At 44.3% G+C, this 23,015-nt stretch overlaps 1 protein-coding gene across 1 annotated transcript in view; it reads right to left on the bottom strand.

The window, feature by feature from the left end:
* MTHFD2L (methylenetetrahydrofolate dehydrogenase (NADP+ dependent) 2 like) overlaps nt 1–23,015 on the bottom strand; it is an 817,160-nt gene that overhangs the window by 180,490 nt on the left and 613,655 nt on the right. The window contains exon 6 of the mRNA XM_069630620.1: nt 10,699–10,791. Coding sequence (XP_069486721.1) covers nt 10,699–10,791 — 93 coding nt within the window. The remainder of the gene's footprint in view (nt 1–10,698; nt 10,792–23,015) is intronic.

The following is a 23,015-nucleotide window of genomic DNA, read 5'->3' as shown; positions in this document are numbered from 1 at the left end:
TGACAAACGTATATGAAAGGGAGGGCGGTCTGCCTGCAAAGACCATTCAAATGATGACAGAGCAGTGTTCAGCCCATTAGCACCCTCAAAGGGGGTGCTGGCCAATCAAGAAACTCGGACTGTGGGCTGTATTCTCTGGTACACGCCTTCATTTCTCTTGCCACTAAGTTCATTTCATTGTTGATGACATCATCGTCATCAATATGCAAAATGGACTTGGGAAACTATGGCACTGTGCCAGGCCGCACATCAAGGTAAGTTTCTTTTAAAAAAAAGAAAAATGTAACACTATTGCTACAGGGTTGCCAATGGCAATATAACCGGCGGTAGCGCGTCAACCCTGCCAGTAACGTCACCGCCGCCTGTGTAAATGGACACTCCCTTAACTCTGGCCCATATCTTGGGGTGGCAGGCTGTTCCTGGTAAGGTTGGCCCAATGCTGCAGGTTATATCTCCCCTATATGTTGGTCTGGCAGCAGTGACAGTGGCTTTTGTATGTGTTCGGATCTTCACAGAGTGAGCTGAACTACTGAAAATTGGCTTCAAGGAGTCTGACGGTGGGCTTATCACCTTCAGTGAGGGTTAGGAGGCAGTGAAACAACTGCCTCAGTTCTTGACAAAAGGGACAATGGACCAAGAGAAAGCAGATAGGAAAGAACACCATGGGAGAAAGAGAACACAGAGTGAAATAAATAGCAATTGTGGAGCTGATGGAGACTTCCAAATTGCTTGGAATTGTCGGTGTGGGTGTTGATCAGAGTGAAACAATCCTCTATAGTAATCTCTGTTGAGAATTATGATTTTTGATTAAGAAAAGGGAATTAGGAGGCATAGTGAGGATGGTATCAAAAGACACTAAAAAAAGAGGACATTTCATTAATTGGGTGATAACAGGAGAATCCAGTGTTGCAGGATCTTTGGGAAGAGAAAGTAGGCATATGAGAGGAGGTGGGGGAGAACAATGCTTTTGGCTTGATGGCATCCTGTGTTTCTAGCTAGATCCCCTGTAAGTGAATGATTGAAGCTGTAGTTGTTGGGTTTCCCCATGCAGGGGACTCCTGAAAGCCTGAAGAAGGTGTTCATGGACTTGGTGCACTTGGCATAGCATCCCCCATAGGGGAAGGATGTAGATCACTTTGGAGGGTGGGCATTAGGAGAGACGTCGATTACTATACATATAATATGACCACTCTGGTAGCATTCAATCCAGATCTGAAATACTGTGCTGGAGTATCCTTGGAGTGCACCCTGGCACACAATTCATTTAATAATAATAATAATAATAATAATTATTATTATTATTATTATTATTATTTTATTTACATTTTCTGTCCACTTCTGGCCCTACCCAGAATATCTCTGATTGCTTTTTAAAGTTCAGGACATGATAGGAAGAGTGGAATATATTGTCTTGCAGTGGGAACATTGCAAGACACAAATATGGACAGCGTGGATGGATCTGGAGATTTTTCCAACCAAAAATAACCTGCACTAGCAATATGTTAGACTCTAGTTAATAGCAATTTTAAACTTTTTGGAGTGCCTTGAGCTCTAACTCTGAAACAAAACGGCAGAGTATGATTTCTTAGCAGAGTTTGATAGGCCATGCATCTGTCTGTTCTTCTAATCCCCAGTCCTCAACTCCAATGGAGAGGCAAATCCATCACTGAAGATGTGCATAAAGAAAATTATTGATGCCCATGGTACTCCACGGGATCAGTATTTACCATTTGCCATTCTCGAAATGCGGGGGTGTCACCCACAACACCCTGTTCACCATACTGGTGAGCGAGGTATTGCGGGGGACACCTCTGCAGCACACCCAAAAAAAACAAAAAGAAAAAAACGTGGGTGTCCCCTGCAACACCCCGCACAGTATAGTGAGCAGGGGTTGCAGGGGGAAACCCCTGCAGCTGCCCGAAAAAAAAAAGATGCTGCTGGTTCCCGTTCACAAAAGTGAAAGGGAACTGGTGCAAGGTAAGTAGGGTGTGCGTGGGGGGGTGTTTGGGGGTGTGGGTGTGGTGGGGTGGGTTGTGGGTGTGTTGTGGATGTGGGTGGTGGTGTGGGTTTTGTAGGGTTATTAATATTATATCCGCATGGGAAATGTGTGAACATTGTGTTCGTGCATTTCTCATTCAACCTTTTCGGTCACGAACAAAGCAGCCACAGTAGGATCTGGGAATAGTAAATCAAACAACAGGTTGGGTGGGAATTCTTGTAGGGATTGATGTAAAAACAAGTATATGCATAATTACTGAAAAATCAACATACTTACATATATATGTTGATTTATCACCCAATGCCCTCTGATCACTAAAATATGTTCAAAACCGAACAGGTATCTGCACTATACCATACACATTATTGATTCATACTTAAGGTGTCCCTTGGTTTAGCCCAATCCCTCTTGGTGGAATCAATATCTCATAATTAGGACACTTGCATGCTTAGGCATTATTTCCTTGTAGATGGAGGGCCAAATCTAACCCTCATGCCCCCCACACAATCCTCAGCATGAAGGCAGAGAAAGGACAGATGTGCCTCACTTGTAGGCCCATCACCATGAATTTCAATGTATTGCAGGTGTGAGAAGCGTTATTCGGTCAGACAGCCGTTCAGACCATACCCAATCTATGACTTGGACCATATGGAAATTACGTCGATCAAGCAAATCGACTGACTGCAAAGCCAGAAATCAATGATGTCATCACTGACATCACGACCTAGACCCATTATACATGAAGTACATATTCATCCATTCATGAAGCTACACAAACATGCAGTAGTTTATTGCATATAGGCACGAAGCACATGCGTATGACTCACGTAGGTAGAGGACGGACACACATATTTAGACATATCTTCATATTCATATCCTTCACCAAAGCTGAAACTGCAAGATGTAAAGAGTTCATATATTTAGCTTGCACATGCTTGACTGTTATCAAAATGGAGAAGCCATGGGGAATGATAAAGAAGCTATAGGTCTCTAAAATGGATCGTGTGAGAAACCTGAAGGTGTGTCATCTGCTAGTCCCTGGAGATCTGACATCCAGGTGGCCAGGACACGGCCTTCGCTATTGGATCCAGTTCCTGGGGGTGGTCCAGTGGGGAGGATCACCTGGATGGGGGGTTCTTCATGGAGTGGAAGTGGAACACCGATGGGTGAGACGCGGTACCCCCTTCCTTATAACACCTTTTCCCCATCCTACTCCCCAGGATATTTAGAAGCTCTACCCCCCACCCCATTTTCCAACATGAACTCTTTCTTACCCTGTGAAAGACAATTAACTAACACCAGAGCCGTTTACCTGACGTGTCTCAACACAAGGGTCAGGCATAGTCAGGAAATTGACAATAACTAGACACACCTGACAGCCCTTTCCCTTCCCCTCAGGAATAAGAGGCAGAGCACGAGAGCACTCTTTGAGCACGGACAGACCCATGAGGAAACAGCTATTCCAGGACAGCAATTCAAATGGAGAAAAAGGCAGCGGGACCGGAAAGGACAACAAGGAAGGAAGTTCCCTTGCCCTTTTTGACTCAAACCCGCAAAGCCTCAGTGAAAGGTATCCTAAGACCGGGAACTACAGCTCACGTGTGTTGTAACAGATGTCTATGGTGCATCGTACCCTCCCGCACTGATAACTGAGGTGGGGAGGCGTGCTTGCTTCCGTGGTACCGTCCTTGACTCCAGAGACAAGAAACAACAAGGAGTCAGCACAGCCGGTGAGTCAGAGGGAGAACCGATAGTAAACCGACAGTGTTGATTGAAGGTTGCAAACAGCAGCTTGAACTGGTTATGAAAAAATTACTTATGTGCTAAGTGTACTTTTAAAACCCAGGGAAATACCAGCTGCATAGTGGTCTGGCGTCATGTGGGCGCCCATTCGAAAAGACACTGGCTGATTCCCTTTTCTTGCGAACATTATAGTAACAAGAGGCCGTAGGAAAGGCCGGAATAAAGTTAAGGTGGTCATACAAGGGTCAAGCCAAAACCCCTTGTACAATCGAAGGTCCTTAACCCATTACCAAGGTTTTGACACTGTGAAACAGGTGTGTGAGCCTGGCTGAGGGTAACGCTGTACGAACGATAAATGTGGAAAGCCTGACTGGGGGATTAAGGAAAAGCCTGACTGGGAACTAGAAAAAGCTTAGGGAAGTGAATCCCGCAAGGCATTATGAATAAGTGAACTGTGTGAAACTGGCAAATTTGAACCCGACTGAGGGAAGCCAGCAGTACAGAAAGGATTGGAGCTCAGTTGAGGGGGATCCATGGGTGAAGGGAAATCATGGGACGGGAAGATTACTGAAAGGAATTTTTTGTTTGTTGTTTATAGTACATCAGGCCCTCTGAAGCAAGAGACTTGGTGTAAAAGAGGCCACAGAATGCCCTGATAATTTGGAAACAAACTGTAGGCTCGTACTGGAGAAGTCCAGGGCTGTGCTGTGCTCGAGAGTCTCACCTTGTCCCGAGCTAAAATTTTGGGGAAGGGAGACCCCATTTATACCACCCTGACTAAGACTTATCGTTTTGTGAACACTTTTTTCTTTTCTGGTGAACATTATCCCACACTATTTTGTAAATTAGCGATGATGATTGGCAATAGTGTTCTTTAGTATAAGCCCTTTTTATTTGACAAGACACCACTAGAACTGCCTGATTATTATTTGATGGTCGTAGCTTACTCCCATCTTAGATTTAGGTTTAGATTAGGCATTTTTCTCACCCATTCATACAGTTTAATAAACACCCTTGAACTGTGATCACTTATGTCTGTCTTTACTGTTGCCACCATGAGTTCCTTACAATGGCAAAAGAGAGACAGGCTTCAAGTACATGGAAAAGCTGACATGATCGCCGCAGCCAGAGGCGAGTAGAAACAAGGCACTCAGCCAAGGACAGGTGGAGATAGAACCGTTCCAGTTATCAAGACAATGAGCCACCTGCAGAAAGTCAGGCTAGAATCCTCATAATTACAAGCAGGACAGCTTTATTTTGTGGTCCCCAATCATGTGACCGAGCCAAACAGGACAATGCCCATTGAACCAAGGTAGCCGAAGAAGGCTGTTCCCGTGGAACCAGAAGGGAAAAAGGATACAAGTGTTTCCTACGAGCTGCTAACTCACTGCACTCTCCCAGGCTTAGGTGATCAGACATAGCAACATTAGGGAACACTTCACTCCTCCATGTTCATTCCGATTGCCTTGAAAAGGTACACACAGTCTGGTAACTGCCCAGGGTCCCAGGGATGGGAGTACACATTCTGACCAATCCAGATTCACCTTTCACATGGGAATAATTGGTTGTAAGGACTAATGGTGTCTCTGCGACCCTGCAAAATTGTAGATTGATACTAGTAGAGGTCGTCCTAGGAGGGCCTCTAGACATGGCTATCCAATTGTAGAACTAACCCACATACTTCCCATATGTATCCTACCCAAACTGACCAATGTAAATGTGTGATAGGTTTCTGGGATGGAACCTGGATTTGTGACGTCACATCGGGATAAAACCAGATGACACATGCTTAGAAGACGAATGCCCCGGAAGATACTTGGTTTTCTGGTGTGATCTGTGTCATTTGTTTGCTAATAAAAGACGGAAAATTTGCCCCATGGTTGAGTCTTCCATTCTTCTGGCGGTGAGTCTTTGATGGGCCTGAGTGTCCTCTGCTGATAATTGGAGTGACTGCTACAGAGCCCCGCCTACCTATCCAAACTGGTAGCAGAGGAGGGTCCCTAGGATTTTTCCGGCGAGAAACCATCTCGTTCTGCTGCATGCCTGAGGGGCTGTGTGGTGACCTGCGGACATCGATCTCTAAAACCACATGTGTGTAAAGAAGAGGCCGACAGGAGCCGCCTATAGAGGAAAATTCCTGGCCGCTTTTTTATTTTTATTTTTTTTATTTAAATGTCTTTTTGGTTTCACAAAGCCTTTAACATTATTACATCATCTTAAAAAAAAAGAACCATAAACATAATATATAAAATCCATGAAGGTAAACCTGTACAATTACATATGTACAGCTCCATTCAATTCCTTCTTCATCATTAATACTCTGTCAATAAATTTCAACACTGCAATTATTAAACCTGGCTTTTCTCCAATTTTCACCCAGTCCCACCACTCATTTGGACACAGCGTACTTTCACTAGGTAGCGTTGTCCCATTTCTTTTAATTAGTCTCAAACTGTTACCCAATGGCTTAGTGTCTCTACCATATCTTTCTTCTTACAAAAAGTACATACATCATCTTCGATGCCTGGCATCTTCTGTGCCCACAGAACGTCACCCGTTGGCAGGCAATTAAGCCTACACCTAAGCAGCATATCGCGATAGTATCGTGATGGGAATTTCTGCAGGTAACTTGGAAGGGAGTTCATGCCATTACTTTCTAGTGATCTTGAACAACTCAGTTTCACTCAATCACAATTCTCCAACGTATTGGCCCAGTCCATGTCTTGCAATTTTTGCTTCACTTTAATCGGATTTACTTCTAGTGCTTCTAGATTGATATCATTATGCTGCAGAATCGTTTCACTCTTTACATACCACTGGGTCAGATATTTATCAGATTTATTTTCTGTTGAATTAAAGATTTCAAAGGGTACAATATCTTTTTCATACCGGCACTTTCTATAGAAAGCCACTGACTTCCACAGGACTAGGGATTCCAGAGATTGTAACTTTAATTCTTGTCTGATGACACATACTGGTACATAATTTGGATGTTGCAGCAGGGTACGCCAGAACTGGCCCTCTAATTTCTCCCATATATCCCGGGGTAGATGCAATTGGGCTTCTGAGCCATAAGTTAATACTTGTGTGATTTTTTTTTTTAAAAAAAGGACACAATCAGAATCATTGTGAATCACCCATATTTCCTATGGAAGGTTCTTCCCTGGTTTATTAGGGTGGCCAGATTATATTTCAATTGAATATATTGTCCCTGATCCCTAATACTTCTATTTATCACCACTCCTAAATAGGTTATTGTTTCCACCACTTCCATTGGCTCGGCTTCCACTGTCCAAGTGAACTTTTCAATTTTCTTCTTATAGGCAGATTTCATTACCGTTCATCTTCATATCGTTTTCCTTTAGATATATATTAAATGCATGGATTCTGCGCTGTAGACCAATCGGTGTAAGATCTAGGAAAACCATATCATCTGCAAAAATTATCCAGGGTACTAGAGTGCCATTTATCCTTGGAGGGAAAGCAATTACCTCTCTCTGTGCAACTGCCAAATCAGCGATATACAAACAGAATAGGAACGGGGCCAAGGCGCACCCTTGCTTCAACCATCGGTAAGTAGGTATTTTCTGGGACATATGCCCTTTACCCGAGAGCCTAATCCGCACTGAAGTGTTTGTGTGCAGCGCCTCTATAGCCTCTACCAAATCGTCTGGGCAATTCCATGCTCTTAATTTAGCCTAGAGCTTCTCCCTTATGACTCCATCGAACGCTTGTTCGAGATCAAGGAATGCCAGATACAAGCAAGTATTTGTTTCCAGGGCTTTCTCTATCAAGATATTAATCATAAAGAGATTTAAAGAGGTACCCACACCCTTTACAAACCAAGTTTGTCTCACATCCAAAATATTGCTTTTTTCAGCCCAATTTCTTAAATACCTGAACAAGACCATTGCAAACAATTTTCCAATAGAATCCAGGAGGGCGATAGGGCGGTAGTTCTTCGGAACCGCCCTATCCCCATTCTTGAAGATTGGCACAATGTTTGCTTCCCTCCATGTTGATGGCACCCTGTTATTTGACATGATCTGAGCATAGAGAACTGGCAGAAATGTTCACCATTGGTTTAGATTTTCCTTCAATTCCTGATTGGATATGCCATCTGGCCCCTCCGCTCTAGATGAGCTCAGATTTTTTGTCATTATTTCTGCATCTAGATAGTCATATGCAAATCTCCAATTTCAAAGGTATTTCTTTTCTGATTTTACTTCACTCCAACCTGGATCTGCAAATAAGTTTGCATAATGAGATACCCACTCCGACCCGGAGACCATGCCACTAGAAAGGCTCGATCTAAGGGCACCATCTTTGTTAATTAAATCCCAGAGATTTCTGATATTCTTCACACCGACCACCCTTAGCATGCTCTTGGAGTCTTTCTGGGCTCTCATACTCCTAGTCCCAATGCACCAGTTCCTGTACTGCTGTTTGGCCATCCTTATTCTCTCCTCTCTATGTGTTTTATCACCCTCTTTATTTATTCTTCGGATGGATGCCCTCAACAATGTCCTCCTCTTCACCAGGGATTGGTCATACCAATGTTTAAGCCTCCTCTTCTACACCCCCTTCTATCTCCCTGCGCACCCACATCTTAGAGGAAAATTCCTGCCCGCTTTGCGTGGGACGCCTATCAGACTGGACGGCAGAGTGGCAGTTTGTGGGAGGGACAGGGTCCGAAATCCTCAGCGGATCATGGAGCGTAAGTATAGACTCAGCTACATGGCAAATGTGGGGAGGAAATGTAAGTTTGGTTTTGGGGTTAAAGTTTTTTGTTTGATGTAAGGATACCTGTTTGTTAGGCAGTCAGTTTGGCTGGTCAGCTTAGACAATCAGCTTAGCTTGCAGCTGAAAAAACTTTTTTAAAAAAAGAAAAAATATAAAATGGTTTCCCTGTGAGTTAGGCAAGTTAGCTTGGTTCATGGATGATTATTTAATGGTTTACCTAGGTTAATTGGTTAGCGGAAGAAGCTACTTTATATCGCAGAAGATTGTTTCCTGTTTTACCTCACAGATGTGCATTTCTATAAGGCAATGCTTTAGAAAAGGGACCACAAGATTTATTGGATTTCCCCGTTAGGAGAAAGGAAGGTGGCCGTATATATTTGCTATGCTGTGTTTGTCATTGTGCTTGGAGCAATTCATAAGCGGACACTTCATCCTCAACAGAAGTGGTGACGTCACCGGTGAGGTTGCTCAAAAGGACTTGAAGTGTGCAGGAAAGTGGTTGAACTTGGTGGGTAGTTTGCTGATTGTAATTGAAAATCAGTGTTGTGCCATTTGGACAGAGCTTGAGAAGCCTACGAGTGGTTGTACTTTGAGCCTTCAGAGTGGCAAAAGCGGGGCATTGCAGGGAGCACGCCTGCATTTTTGGTGGTGAGCCGGAGAGGGTAGAGAAGAGATTTGGTTATAATGTATTGATTAAAATTGGAGGTGTCAAAAGTATTGATAAAGTGTTATATAAAGGTAACAACATGAGGGATACAACCTCTTCAACACATGTGCAAGTTCCTCCCACTGTATTAAAGTCAATGTGAACATTGAGAAGCGATGCAAAATCATAATGAACATTCAGAAAAATACTAAAGAGGACATAAAGAGAAAAAGAAAAAGAAAACAATTAATTACAATAATGATGACTTTTAATCATGATGAAAAATAAAGTAAAATAGCCAACACAATATCCCCCAATGTGAAAAAGGCACTGTAAAGGTGTCACATTCCAAAATGAAAACAATGCGCAAAGTAGCAATAAAAAGGTGGTTTGAAAAGCCACTATTGAGGTGTACAACAAAATGATTCATTTTATTCAAGTATGGTTCACTGTAATGAGCACTAATTGCCATCATTATGATTTTGCATCGTTTTTTAAGGGGGCCCTTTGGTTTACATGTTCACTATGCTTGCATGTGAATATGTATGTGTTTCACATTGTTGCTGTTACACTTTTGATGTATAGCATTACAATAGATATTGCCCTGACGAAGGACCTCACTGGTCTAAAATGCATTGGCCATTGACATCTGCTACCATGAGATATTAAATTGGGCGTTATTCTTTATAATTTAGGAGTTGTATGATTTGAGTTTCATACTATAAATATTTACGTTCACATTTACCTTTGCATTAATTTTGTAAAGCTGATGGTTATAGGGTGTGATATCCTCCCTGATGGCTTGGGCCTATGTCTTGTCCCAGATAGCTTATTGAGTGCCTTCTGCGGGGCACTCTTTGATGATGTGCACCACAGTTTTTAATATGAATGTACATGAACATTTAGATAAAGTATAGCAGTAGCCATTCTCATTCTATTCAAGCATCTAGTTGGCTGCCATTTTGTCTTCCAAAACTGGCTGTATTGAACTCTTTTTCTGTACAACTACATGAAGAAAACTATCACTGCTTCGACCAGTCCCTGAAGATGCATCAGTTAGGTTTCCTTATGTGATCTGTTCTTTACCTCTTCCCCAGACCCCGCAAATACGTGTGTACCTTCCGCTTCATTCACAGATTGCTTCTAATACACTGGCATCTGCTGTGCACTATTTACGTCTGCCTAACACACTCTGAATCAACCTTTTGGTTGCAAGGACACGTTACACAGGCTTAATGACACAGCTAATATATACTCCTAAAATAGCAGATGATGATTTGAGAGATATGCTTGGAAGACAACAAAATTATCAACAAATCAATGCATTAGGTATATTATGCATGTGCAACAGAGCAGTTTACTTTCTTGTTTGGTTTAACAGTAAAGGGTTTAGTGCACAACATATAGACTTACTTGAAGTCAATGGGTTTATATGTTAAATCATGAAATGCAAATGCAGGATATTAGAGCTAATATCAGGGAACATGGAAAAGTCATGACAAGAATAAAAATAAAAGCACCTGATTTTGCGTTTCTAGATCATGGTTGAACAAACATTCATATTTACCAGCAGCTACGATGATAATATCAGCAAGTTGAGTATGGGTCTTCAGTTGTTCTTTGGGAGTATATCTGTGGGTCACGGTGACAGTAGCATCCCCTGGAAGATCATAATTCATAATAACTGATCACTGGTAAAATACATGTTTCAATTACTCTTCTATACAATATTCAAATGTTAAGTATACTTGTGCTTATTTCTTTGAGTCTAAGTATAGAATAAGAATCTGTACCTCCTTAGTTGAGGCTACAACTTAAGCTTTTCAGTTGAGGCTCAATAGTACTTTCCTTTGAATAAAACAGTGGGATCTTTGCTTAGGTTACCGTAACATTTGATAAACACATTTTAAAAGCAAATCATGTTTGAGTTTGTTTGATATTTTAGGCATATTTGGTAAATTTTCATCCAGCATCTTCCCAAAAAACCTACAAGATGTTTTTGACAACTGTTCATGTATGCATTGTATATGGTCTCCGAGTATTAGCAAACAACCACATGTTCATGTATTGCAACACTTTTTATTTTTGTTTATTTGGCAGATATTATGCCCATGTTCCATAAAATAACAAGCAGTTTCCTAAAGATGGCTCACATTTCCCCTTTTTTGTAGCAGTAATGTCTAAGATTGATGCCCCATCAATCTTAGACATTACTGCTACATACCACAATTTTGCCCACCATTCCCGTATATATGGTGCAGTTGGGGAGTTGCAATTCTCCACTGAAAAAACATGTCTACATTGCTCAAAGGTTAGGGGTTGATTATTCTCAAACAATTGGCCCAATATCAGCAGCCCACCATCTATCCAAAGAATAGACCTCCTGACATCTCGTCCAGCGGGGAATTCCAAATTGTTCCATATACGTTTTAGGGGGGACAGAAACATGGTCATGGCATACATGTGGGCTGTCTTATCCCAATAATTAAGTGTATTGCTGGATGGGGGAGCAGCAGGGCTTTGTCCTTCCTTATTGCTGGAGAACACCAGCACCAATTGAGCAAAGGCGTCCCATTCTCACTCTGCTCGATATCCACTGTGAGGGGTCAGAACTGTGAGGCGGACCACTTTTGGATGATTTGCCAAAATACGCCATTTTATTAAACTATAAATGTTATGAAACGCCTCACTATGCCTACTCTGACAGGTATTTCCCTGCCTATCAAAACTAAAGGAAAACCTTCGAACATAGGATATATGTCCCTCACACTTAAACAATCAAATACATAAAGAAATATATGGCAATTCATAGTAACATCAACAATAATAATTAAAGTCTCTCTTGGTAACCTGGGTGAACACCCCTTCCCCAGGTTTTAAGGTAATTCAGTTCAATGTTCAACAAAAAGGAAACAAGGAAATCTGGGTTTGTAATAGAGTCTTAGTTCAGTTTGTGGCTCCTTCAATGTTACTGTAAAGTTCTGTTAACCAAGGTTCAAACAACAGATAAACTTCTCTTCTTGGTGAAATAAAGAATTTCCACTTTCTCAAAATAGCATCAATGTCATTCCCAGCCACAATGCTTTGCCACAACTTCCAGCTGTCCAAGAAGAAATACCAAAGTTCTGTGTTAGATTAAAGTAAATACAACTTCTGCAAATGTTAATGAAACACAGTTCTTGGTTAACATTTAGTACGTCCCTCGTTGCAAGATCAGGAGTCACAGTAGGTATCTGTCAGGATAGCTTTACAGCACTTCTACTTCCACTTCAACAACTCCTAACTTTGAGCAACTTCTACAATAGTTTACTGTAAGGGTCCGGAAATAACTGAAAACAGTCTGGAGTCACAAAGTACTGAAGCTGTAGTGGTGTAGTTGGTTGTCAGTAGATTGAATACTTCAGTAGCACAACTAAAGGTGGAATACCTCATAGTATTCCACCTTTAGTTGTGCTACTGAAGTATTCAATCTACTGACAACCAACTACACTACTACAGCTTCAGTACTTTGTGACTCCAGACTGTTTTCAGTTATTTCCGTTAAGATTCACTTTCAGGCAATTCAACACCTTCAAGTAAGCAAGGCACTCTTCCTCTGAACCTTCCTTTTCCAGAGGGGCTGTCTCTTTGCCTTTCTTGTCTGTCTGCAACCATGCCCTACCACAGCTTCAATACTTTGTAATCTTGAACAGTTTTCAGATAGAACAAGATTCACTTTCTGTCATGAACCGTCGTCTGCGTCCCTTCTGGAATTCGTGGTCCCTGACCCATAGGGGATTGAATACAATAATCCTTCCCACATGGCCGCTTGATACGGAATGCTGCTTGCCAGTCTCTGCGCTCCACGCTCTACGTTCTACAAAACAGACATGCCCCGCGACTCTGTGCGTCTCAATGCTACCGCTTGCTGTAGTTGGACATGTGTTGCCAGAATTCGCTTGGAGCCTTCTTCTGATTCTTGGTTCCCGGTTCCTTGAATTCCCCTTCCTTACGCCCTTTCCTTTGCCTTACCTCCAATCTTCTTGGATTTTCACCCGTTCTCGGGTCACGGCGTTCCATGCCTCCGAATGCGAGCATCATTTCTTCCTGGTCCCCGTCCTGGTCATCTGAACGTATCCAGGAGTTGGATTGTGAACATCACGCTGGAATCCGAGGACCAGCACACAGGTTTATACAAATCCCGGACCGTGAGAAAGAAGACGCCACAGAAGGTCGCAAGCAAACAACAAAAACAGGTGAGAAGGGGAGAGACTTGTGACACTTTCGGGCACTTCAGCACCTTCAAATAAACAAGGCACTCTTCACCAGAACCTTCTTTTTCCAGAGGGGCAGCCTCTTTGCCTTTCTTGTCTGTCTGCACCAACCAACAACCTACAATTGCATTTAGGACACACTTCTTTCTTCTTCCTATTAGCTTTGGCAACGTAGCCCCTGCCCATCAGAGTTTGGGGAACAAGACCCTCACAGGACAAGCAGGTGTTATCTGCTGTATGATAGTCCCAGCATCTCTTTGGTTCTCCCACTTCTGCCTGGATTGCCAACAGAGTGCCTTCTTCCTTCTGCTTCTACTTCTGCTGCATAAAATCCAGCTATTGTTCCAGCTCCTTCCTATTGCCTGCACCTGAGGGGCTTTTTAAGCCCCTCAGCTTCCCCCAGGTGTGGGCTACTAAGCTTAATTGCCTGACTACTGCACAACCATGCCTCCTCAGCCCTCTTCCTCGTCCCAGTACTTATAGGATTATGGGACTTGTAGTTTTTGTCAGCAAAATTAGGTATGTTTGACAGCTACTTAGTTTTAAGGGTATATTTATTTCCCTTGACATTATTCATTGTTACAGAGGAAGGCAGTTTGTTTAAGGCAACATTCTTAAAATCCCTTCCATTATTCCTTTGGGGGTAAGGAGGATTTTTATCCTCAAGTACCTTGAATGTTTTTTTATGTTCTTAGGGTCTATTTAGGTTGTATGTCCCTTGTTCCTATATCCACAGATTTTATATGTGGTTTAGATACATCATAACGACAATAAGCCATTGCATACTTTGGGAAATTTAAAAGGTTGTCCTTGTTAAAGGATAAATACTGCATCTCACCCAATGGGATCTCCTCAGCATCCTGCGCCTTGTCTCCTCCGAGGTGATCCTCCTGCAGTATACCATCCCCAAGGTCAGGATCAGGAAGCATCTGCCTTTCCCTGGCCACCTGGGAGGAGAATTTAGGCAGTGGTTTAGTGAGGGATCCAGAGGATTCATCACATCACCCAAGGCTTAGGAGCTCCCTTGGCAGCCTGACTTTCCAGCATGGGAGCTATTTGTAAAAACAAGGGGGGTGCTGGGAGTTTCTCTACTACCGGCCTATATCCCAGTTTAGAGTCTCGACCAGAGTCTTTAGCTCACCATCTTTTCACAGAAGAGACATTTCCACTGCATATCAGTCTTTGTCCGGACCAAGGGCAGTCCAGCACCAACATTTCTGGCAATTCTCTTCTGAACAAGAGTACCAACAGCAACCCCAGACACGTGTTTCAGCCGGTTTGGGCCTCGTCAGTGAGGTGGAGCAGTGCGTCTCTAAGAACAGTGAGCAAGGGTTCTACGTCTGGACTACCCTAGTAACTTAGGGTGAAAACCCAAAGCTACGTTATACGCAAAAACAAGGGGGGTTCTGGGAGTTTCTCTACTACCGGCCTAGATCCCCGGTTAGAGTCTCAACCAGAGTCTTAAGCTCACCATCTTTTCACAGAAGATACATTTCCACTACATATCAGTCTTTGTCTGGCCCAAGGGCAGTCCAGCACCAAAATGCCTGGCAATTCTCTTCTGAATAAGAGTACCAACAGCAACCCCAGACACGTGTTTCGGCTTGGTTAGGCCTGGTCAGTGAGGTGGAGCTCTGCCTCTCTAAGAACAGTGAGCAAGGGTTCCACGTCTGGATTACTCTAGTAATTTAAGTAGCTTTTGATATATGTTACCGCCAACCCTTTTCATACTTTGCTGACAAGAGCGTGTGTCTAGCAAGGGAACTTTTTACCCATATAAATCTACAAACATGAGATTAGAGATCCCTAATCACACCACATGGGAAGAGCCTGAAACACATACAATAGTCGAGGTAAAAGGGTAATTTTTCTTGCAGTCATTCTCTCTAGCCAAGAGATATCAGACTAAGCCCACCTAACCAAATCTTGCTTAGCATACGAGAGAAGCCCTGCAATATTGCCAGCATACAATTGGTCATATCTCGCAGGGAGGTGACCCCTTAAATATTTCAGAGTATTCAAGGTCCGTTGGAATGCAAAAGCATTCTTTAAATGACAAACTGTCTTGGGCGACTTGAAAATATTAAGTATAATAGATTTTGTAAAATGTATTTTTAATACTGAGACCCGATAGAACCTATCTTGTAGGGAGACTATACGCTGCAACATAGTTTGTGAATCACTCATAAAAAAGAGGAGATCATCCACATATAGTGCCATTTTATGTTGGTACCCTACTATCTCTAGTCCGTGAATTCGAGCAGATGATTGGAACAGACATGCCAGGGGCTCCATGGACAAAGCAAAAAACAACAAGGACAACTAATAGCCTTGTTGAGTACCCTTTTTCAGATGCAACGGATCAGTGAAAGCACCATTTACATTTTATCCGCATGGCGGGATGCACAAAATTGGCCAATATCAGTTTTATAAAAACTGGTCAAAATTCAAACCCCTCTAGCACATCCGATAAATATACCCAATCTATTCTATCAAACCCTTTTTCAGCGTCGATAGACAGGATGACCAATTCCTGTTTCCTACTGTTCAGTCATCCAATAACATCAATAGTTTTGTAAATATTATCATGTGTCTGCCATCCGGGGATAAATCCGGCCTGATCGGTACCCATAACACCTGACAAAACACCAGCTAATCAAGCAGCCAAGATCTTAGAATAGATACGAGAATCATAATTGAGGACCGCTATAGGTCTATAAGAAGTGCTGCTTTGGGCAAGGTCTTTGCCTGGTTTGCCTATGAGTGTAAGAATGGATTCCCTCAGAGTATGTGTAATTGCCGCTGTTTCTGGGAAAGTCTAAAATAATTCAGCTGGATGGGGACAATAAAGTCGAAAACTTTTTATGCAATAAAGCAGAGAAGCCATCTGGGCCTGGAGCTTTTTTCGTGGGCATAGAGAGTTTATAGTTAGGGAGACCTCTGCAGTAATGGGGTTTTCCAAGATCTGCCCATCAACCTCTGAAATGGATGGAATATGTGCTTTGAGAATAAACTCCAATTGGCCGGCCTTATTCAGTGTGTCTGCTTAAATAACCATGTGTAATATTGTGACAAAATCTGCATTTTGGTGGGATCATCCCCATGCAAGCATCCCGAATCATCATGTAATTGAACTATAGTGTTGCTATTTGTTTGGGCTCTCAACTTGTAGGCTAAAATATGCAACGTTTCATTGGAATTAATAAAATACAAGTGTTTAGTACAAAGCGTGCTTTCAATTCTGCTCTAGCTACCTACAAATGTCAATATGTCTTCCTAGACCCATTACTCTTATATTGAGATTCCCAATCCTGAACTCTATGCTCAGCCTCTACCCTTTGGGCCGCCAACATACGCTTCCTTGTGGAGGCTAAACGTGTATGTGTGCAACGCAATGTGGGCTTGAATCCATCCCATATGGATTCCGTTGAGGTGTCATCTATTGTATTATCTACAAAGTATTAGGTGATCCTTTCTGAAATAGACGTGCAGTAAGCATTATCAGCCAGCAAAGCATAATTCAATTTCCACAATACAGTCTCCTTAAGTCCCATCCAAAGTGTAATAGGAGAGTGGTCTGATACCAATGGTAGTTCTATATACGTGGAATTAATACCTGCAAGAAGGGATTGAGAGACCAGCAAATTATCTATCCTTGAAAAACCTTGATGAACATGTACGAAATAGGTAAAATCACGAGTGTGAGGGTGACTATATCTCCACACATCAATCAAATGCAGGCCACCCATTGCTTTCTTAAGAGAACAAGAGAACCTGACTTGCGCACCATCTGCCTCAGTAGGAGCCGCTGACCTATCGATCCAATACTACATTAAAACCACAAGCTACAATAAGGTCACCCTTCTGAAAGTGAGCAATATCAGGACATACCTGTTGATGGTACCCATTGTGGCACTAAATCGGACCATATATTGGGAACAATGTCAGGTCCCTACCTCCGAACTGCATATGGAGTCCTAAATATCTCCCAGTTCATCCCTGTTCAAATTCACCTTTTCAAATTCACCCAGTGGTATTTTGGTCCAGAAAGTTCTTGGCACCAGAGTTGAACTATGCGGTTACCGATAAAGAGTTATTAGCCATCAAATCCGCCTTTAAGGCTTGGCGACACTATCTTCTCGGTGCCGGGCATACCATTACTGTAATCGCCGATCACTGGAACTTGCAGTATCTAAAAACAGCCAAAGCCCAATCATCGCGCCAACTTCGATGGGCATTATTCTTTGCCGAATTCGATTTTGTGATCACTTATCGACCAGGCTGTAAAAATGGCAAGGCAGATGCCTTATCCCGAATAGGAATGGAAGAAGCATATGCGAACCCGGAGCCGGTCCGTATAATTTCTGAACAAAGAATTCTTGGCATAACTACTTTACAGACACTAGAAGAAATTCATTTAAAAATCCAACAACTCTTCAATCCAGCAGCTCTGCAGGACTGGGTAAAGAAAGGCCCGGATTACTCAGTCATCAATGACCTACCCTACTATCAAGGACAACTATTTCTACCACACAAGGAATTACAGGAACATGTCATCTCCAATTATCATGATTCCCTAATGGAAGGTCACCCAGGTATCGCAAAAACCGAAGCCAAAATTAAGAGACAATTCTGGTGGCCCACCTGGCGAAAAGATATTAAGTCATTTGTGATGTCTTGCGTGATTTGGGGCCAAAACAAGAGTCAGAAGAAAAAACCAGCTGGCCTTTTACAACCTTTGGATATTCCACCTACACCATGGCACACCTTATCCTTAGACTTTATTACTGATCTACCTCCATGTAATGGATTTAACACCATTCTAGTTATCGTGGATCTTTTTTCCAAGATGGCCCACTTTATTACTTTGAAGGGATTACCTTCTGCTTCAGTCCTGGCCAAGGAGTTCCTCGAAAACATCGTTCGAATACACGGGTTTCCTTCTGTATTGGTCTCTGACCGAGGTAGTCAATTAATTTCACATTTTTGGAAGAAATGTTGCCAATTGGCGCAATTCGACATAAGGTTATCAACCAGTCACCATCCCCAGACTGATGGTCAGATGGAGAGGACCAACCAGACCCTTGAACAGTACCTTCGTTGCATGCTTCACCAGACCGAAAGTAATTGGAAAGATATTTTATGAATTTCCGAATATGCATACAATAACTCTGTACATTCAGGAACCAGACAAAGTCCCTTTTATATCATATATGGACACCACCCTCGAACCTCAGAACTCGATTCGCCTCAGCACTTAGAAATGCCTTCAGTTAGTCATTTGCATTCTACTATTACACAAACCTTCAAAGAAGCGACAGAACATTTGAAGCAAGCAAAAGAGAAATACAAGAAAAATGCTGATCTACATAGAAGTGAAACTCAACAGTACCAAATTGGAGATCAGGTTTGGCTAGCTACAAAACACATACCTCTGAAAGGAACTCAGACTTTTAATCCTAGATATTTGGGACCTTACACCATTAAGGCCATTATCAACCCGGTGGCCGTCAAACTGGAATTACCCTCCAATATGCAAATTCATCCTGTCTTTTATGTTTCACTTTTAAAACCAGTTCAACCAGGAACAAGATTAACCAAACCACCAGATCCTATCTTGATAGATGGAGAACCTGAATTCGAGGTGAAAAACATCCTGGACTCCAAGGTGGTTAAATCAAAACTTTTTTACTTAATCGATTGGAAAGGTTACGGGCCACAGGAAAGGTCATGGGAGCCTAGTGACCACGTTCATGCACCACGATTAGTGAAGAGATTCCATCGGGACTTCCCAGACAAACCAGGACCAAGGGGAGGAACAACCTTAGGAGGGGCCTTGAGGGGGAGTGCTGTCATGATGCATACCCCCGGGCATCCAGACCACGTCCATTAGCCCCGGGAGCAGGCATCATGTCGCCTTGAGAAAACCCAGCAATCCCTGCTAGGGGCTGTCTGGGTTCAGTCCTGGCGCCTATGGCGCCAGGCTCATATGGGACATCAGTCCTGGCGCCTATGGCGCCAGGCTCATAGGTGCACACTTACCTGATGCAGACAATGCTGCAAGAAGATCCAAGCCCATGTGAGGCCTGGAAGGGACTACTTTACCGTAGGGACTATTTTGTTACTCGGGTGTGGTCGGGGAGGAATACCTACCTGGGACTACTTTGGAGGCTATTTAAACCACGCCCGAAGAGCAGCACACGCTTCGCGTTATTCTGCATCCAGCAGCGTAACGCTCACCATGCCAGCAGCAGCATCCAGACTTCTGCCACGCCCGCCTCGAACCTGGAGCACCTAGAAAGAAGGGAAGAAGCAAAGGTTAGAACAAGAGTATTACCCGATTTCTTACCTGATTCCGGATTCATTGCATCTTCAAACCAGAGGAAAGACTTTGTTTTAAATGCGTCGCACCGCTAGCAGCAGTGCCGCGCCATACTCACCGTTCCACGCAGCATCTCTTCGATCCAGCGCAGTCTCCATCTATACATCGCCGAATCCCGATAAGGGGGACAAGAAACAACAAGGTGAGCAGAGAGAACAGACAGAGACAATCTCTTTAGCCGCCATATGCTTACCTGATTTTACCGCCGGAGGTATAATTCTTCAGCACGCCACATCTACTAATGCTGCACCTGTAAAATAAGGAGAAAGCAGCAAGTTTAACCCTTGGCATTATTTACTGGATAGTTTTGGGTAACACAGACTTTTACCGGAGCGCTTTCAGCTGTCAATCTTCTTATTGGGTCAAAGCTCCAAGATAAAAGAGGAATTGTACAGGAGTGAATTCCAGACATTTTGAACTCTTACGAACTAAATACTCCTTTTGGAGTCAGAATCGGCTACAACTCTTCCAATATCTTCAGGCCAGTGAAGTAACTGGTCATCAACGTGCCCCTGCGTGCTTCGCAGGATGGAGAGCTCATCCTTCAAGAATATAAGGTGAAATTGCTGAGAGGGCGCTTCAGAGGTGATTAGTGGGGAGGACAGCGGGGGTGCTATCACTTGAATCCACAAGTGGCTAAATCTATCTCTTCACTTGTAGGAGAATATTTCTACGGGCAAAGCAGACAAGATTAGGAGGGCAGATCCAGTCAGTCATCGCTGCACTACGCATCACGTGGGTGGAGGCCGCAGCAGTCCGGATCCGACCGACGCCCCTGTGGGAGCCAGGTGAGCGTAACAGGTGGGTAGGAGGGGAGGGAGAGAGGAGGTAGGAGTCGAGGATGGAGAAGAGAGGAGAGGAAGGAGGGTTAGAAGTGGGGTGGAGGTTAAAGTCACCAAGAACAAGAAGTGGAGTAGGACTGGGGGAAATAAGACTGAGGAGATGGTCAATGTCCTCATAGAAGGAGCAGACTGGCCCTGGGGGCGGTAGATGATGAGGAAAGAGATAGCATGAGGAGTATTAAAGATTTTGAACATGAATTCAAAGGAAGGGAAGGAGGGTAGAGAAGAAGGGGATGGAGAAGAGGTGAAGTGTGAGCAAAAGAGGAGGCCAAGACCACCACCAAAGCCAGTGGTGTGGGGAACATGTGCAAAGGAAGAAGAGGAGGAGGTGAGGGAGGCAGGAACAGAGGTATTGTGAGGCGGGATACAGGTTTCAGTAATGCAGATAAATTGTAGGTTAAGGGGAAGGAAAACGTCAAGGAAAGAAGAGGTTTTGTTACAGATCGATCTGGTATTCCAAAGGGCGACATCAAAGTCATTAGAGGTGTTAGTGAGAGGAGGATAGATAAGGTTGCGGCGATGAGATGAGGTATTAGGGAGAGGGAAAGAGAGGGTGTGGGAGGAGGGGGGAAGATGGAGAGAGGGGATGGCCATTCGAAGAATGTAGAGTAACGTGAGGGGGAAAAGTGAGGGGGAAAGACGGGGGGAGGGAGAGGATCGGTATAGAGAGAGAGGAGGAAGCATAATAGGGAGAGAGAATAGAATGAACCAGGAACGAGGGGCAGTTAGAGGGAGTATATAAGAGAAGTAGAGCAGTCGGTGAGGGAGGAGAGAGGAGAAAGGAGAGTGAATAGGAAGGGGACGGACACTGAAAAGTAGTTGTATTATAGGGCAGAAGAGTAGAAATACTGGTGAGGAGGGAAGGGGTGGGGGCTAAGCTAGTAGTGGTGGAAGGTGAGCTCAAAGCCCACAGTTGTTAAGGGGGGGAGATCACGGAAGCCTGAAGTAGGAGAAAAAGGTAATGAGAAGAAGGAGTGGAAGCGGAAGCACAGTGGTCAGTGACAGGGAGGGAAACAAGGACAGAGGAGGAGAACTCTGAAGTACAAAGTGGAGAGAGCCAGCCAGAGGGTAGCTGGAGCCGCGGTTGTGGAGATGGAAGGCACAGCAATACAACAGAGGGGAAGGAGAATAAGTCAATGGAGGGGAATGGTGCAGAACGTAGATGATGAAGTCAGCCGGAGTGCAGTTGGAGCCGTGGAGTAGAATTAGAGGCGTCTCAGAATGGTGTAGGGGATAAAGGCCACCGGGGGAGATGACAGTGAGAGATGAGGGGTACAGTAGGAACAGGTACGGAAGTCACCTTAGGTAGAGGGTGGAAGTGAAAGCAGCAGTCCGTAGTAGATGGAGTCAGTAGGGGCACAGTGGGCTATGGACGGAGCAGGCAGCAAGAAGCAAGCGAGTGAGCCCACATAGATGATGGAGTAGGCGGCAGGAGGCGAGCGGGTGGGCCTGCGGTAGAGGAAGTAGGGCTGAGGAGGCAGCTAGGAGATGAAGCAGGTCACTGTAGTTGAGGCAGGTCCAAGGAAGGCAGGAGTGGCAGGTATGGGGGAGCCACAGATGACGGAGCAGGCAGAGGGTGAGCTGGAGAGCAGGCGGTAGTGGAAGCAGACAAGAGGCGGCGAGGAGATGAACTCGCAGGCGGGCACTGTTGGCAGAGCAGGCAGCGGGAGGAGAGTGGGTTAGCCAGCAGGAGAGGAAGGTATCCTGAAGAGACGAGGAGATGAGTCCACTGGGAGTAGGAGGAACATGGGTGAAATCACTGCAGATGAGGCAGGTAAAAGCAAGGGCACAGCACAGCAAGCCAAAGATAAGGGAAGAGGCAGCGGGGTGCGGGAATGTGAGCCCTGTTGGTGGAAGAAGGCCTGAGGATGGCTAGGGCCGCAGAGGCACAGAGGATCAAGCTGAAGAGCGGGCAGCAAGAGGCAAGTAGGTGAGTCCACAGGCAGTAGGAGGCAGTAGATGGTCTTCAGTGGATGAAGCAGGCCCGCAGACAGCCGTTGGAGGACACCGAAGCTGCGGCACACTACAGGCGGAGTCAGAGGAGAGCCGTACCCGGAGGGAGCTGCAGCCCATCACAGGAGGGGCTGCACAATGAGTGTGGGTGCAGCGGGGCTCAGAGGACTCGGCCCTTGAAAGGTGGATCAGCACAGCGGGTGCTGAAGCAGCTGGGGAGGAGGTTTCAGACCGTGAGAGGAGGAGCCGTCCAGCGGTCACAGAATATTCTGGCAGGAGGAAGCAGATGGGCCCCAAGGAGATGAAGTTGGCCCGCGCTCGGCGGAATAAACGGGCACCGAGCGGAGGAGCTGCAGACTGCAACAGGAGGAGCCGTTGGTCGCAGGAGCATAGACGTTGAGATGGAGGAGTTGCAGCCCTTCAGAGGCGAAGCAGCTACGTGGGAGCAGCCAGC

This window comes from Ambystoma mexicanum, chromosome 6q, assembly GCF_040938575.1.
Source record: "Ambystoma mexicanum isolate Mex_15411 chromosome 6q, UKY_AmexF1_1, whole genome shotgun sequence".
Lineage (NCBI taxonomy): Eukaryota > Metazoa > Chordata > Amphibia > Caudata > Ambystomatidae > Ambystoma > Ambystoma mexicanum.
The sequence above is the reverse complement of the archived record's forward strand: the minus strand, read 5'-3'. Positions and strand labels throughout refer to the sequence as shown.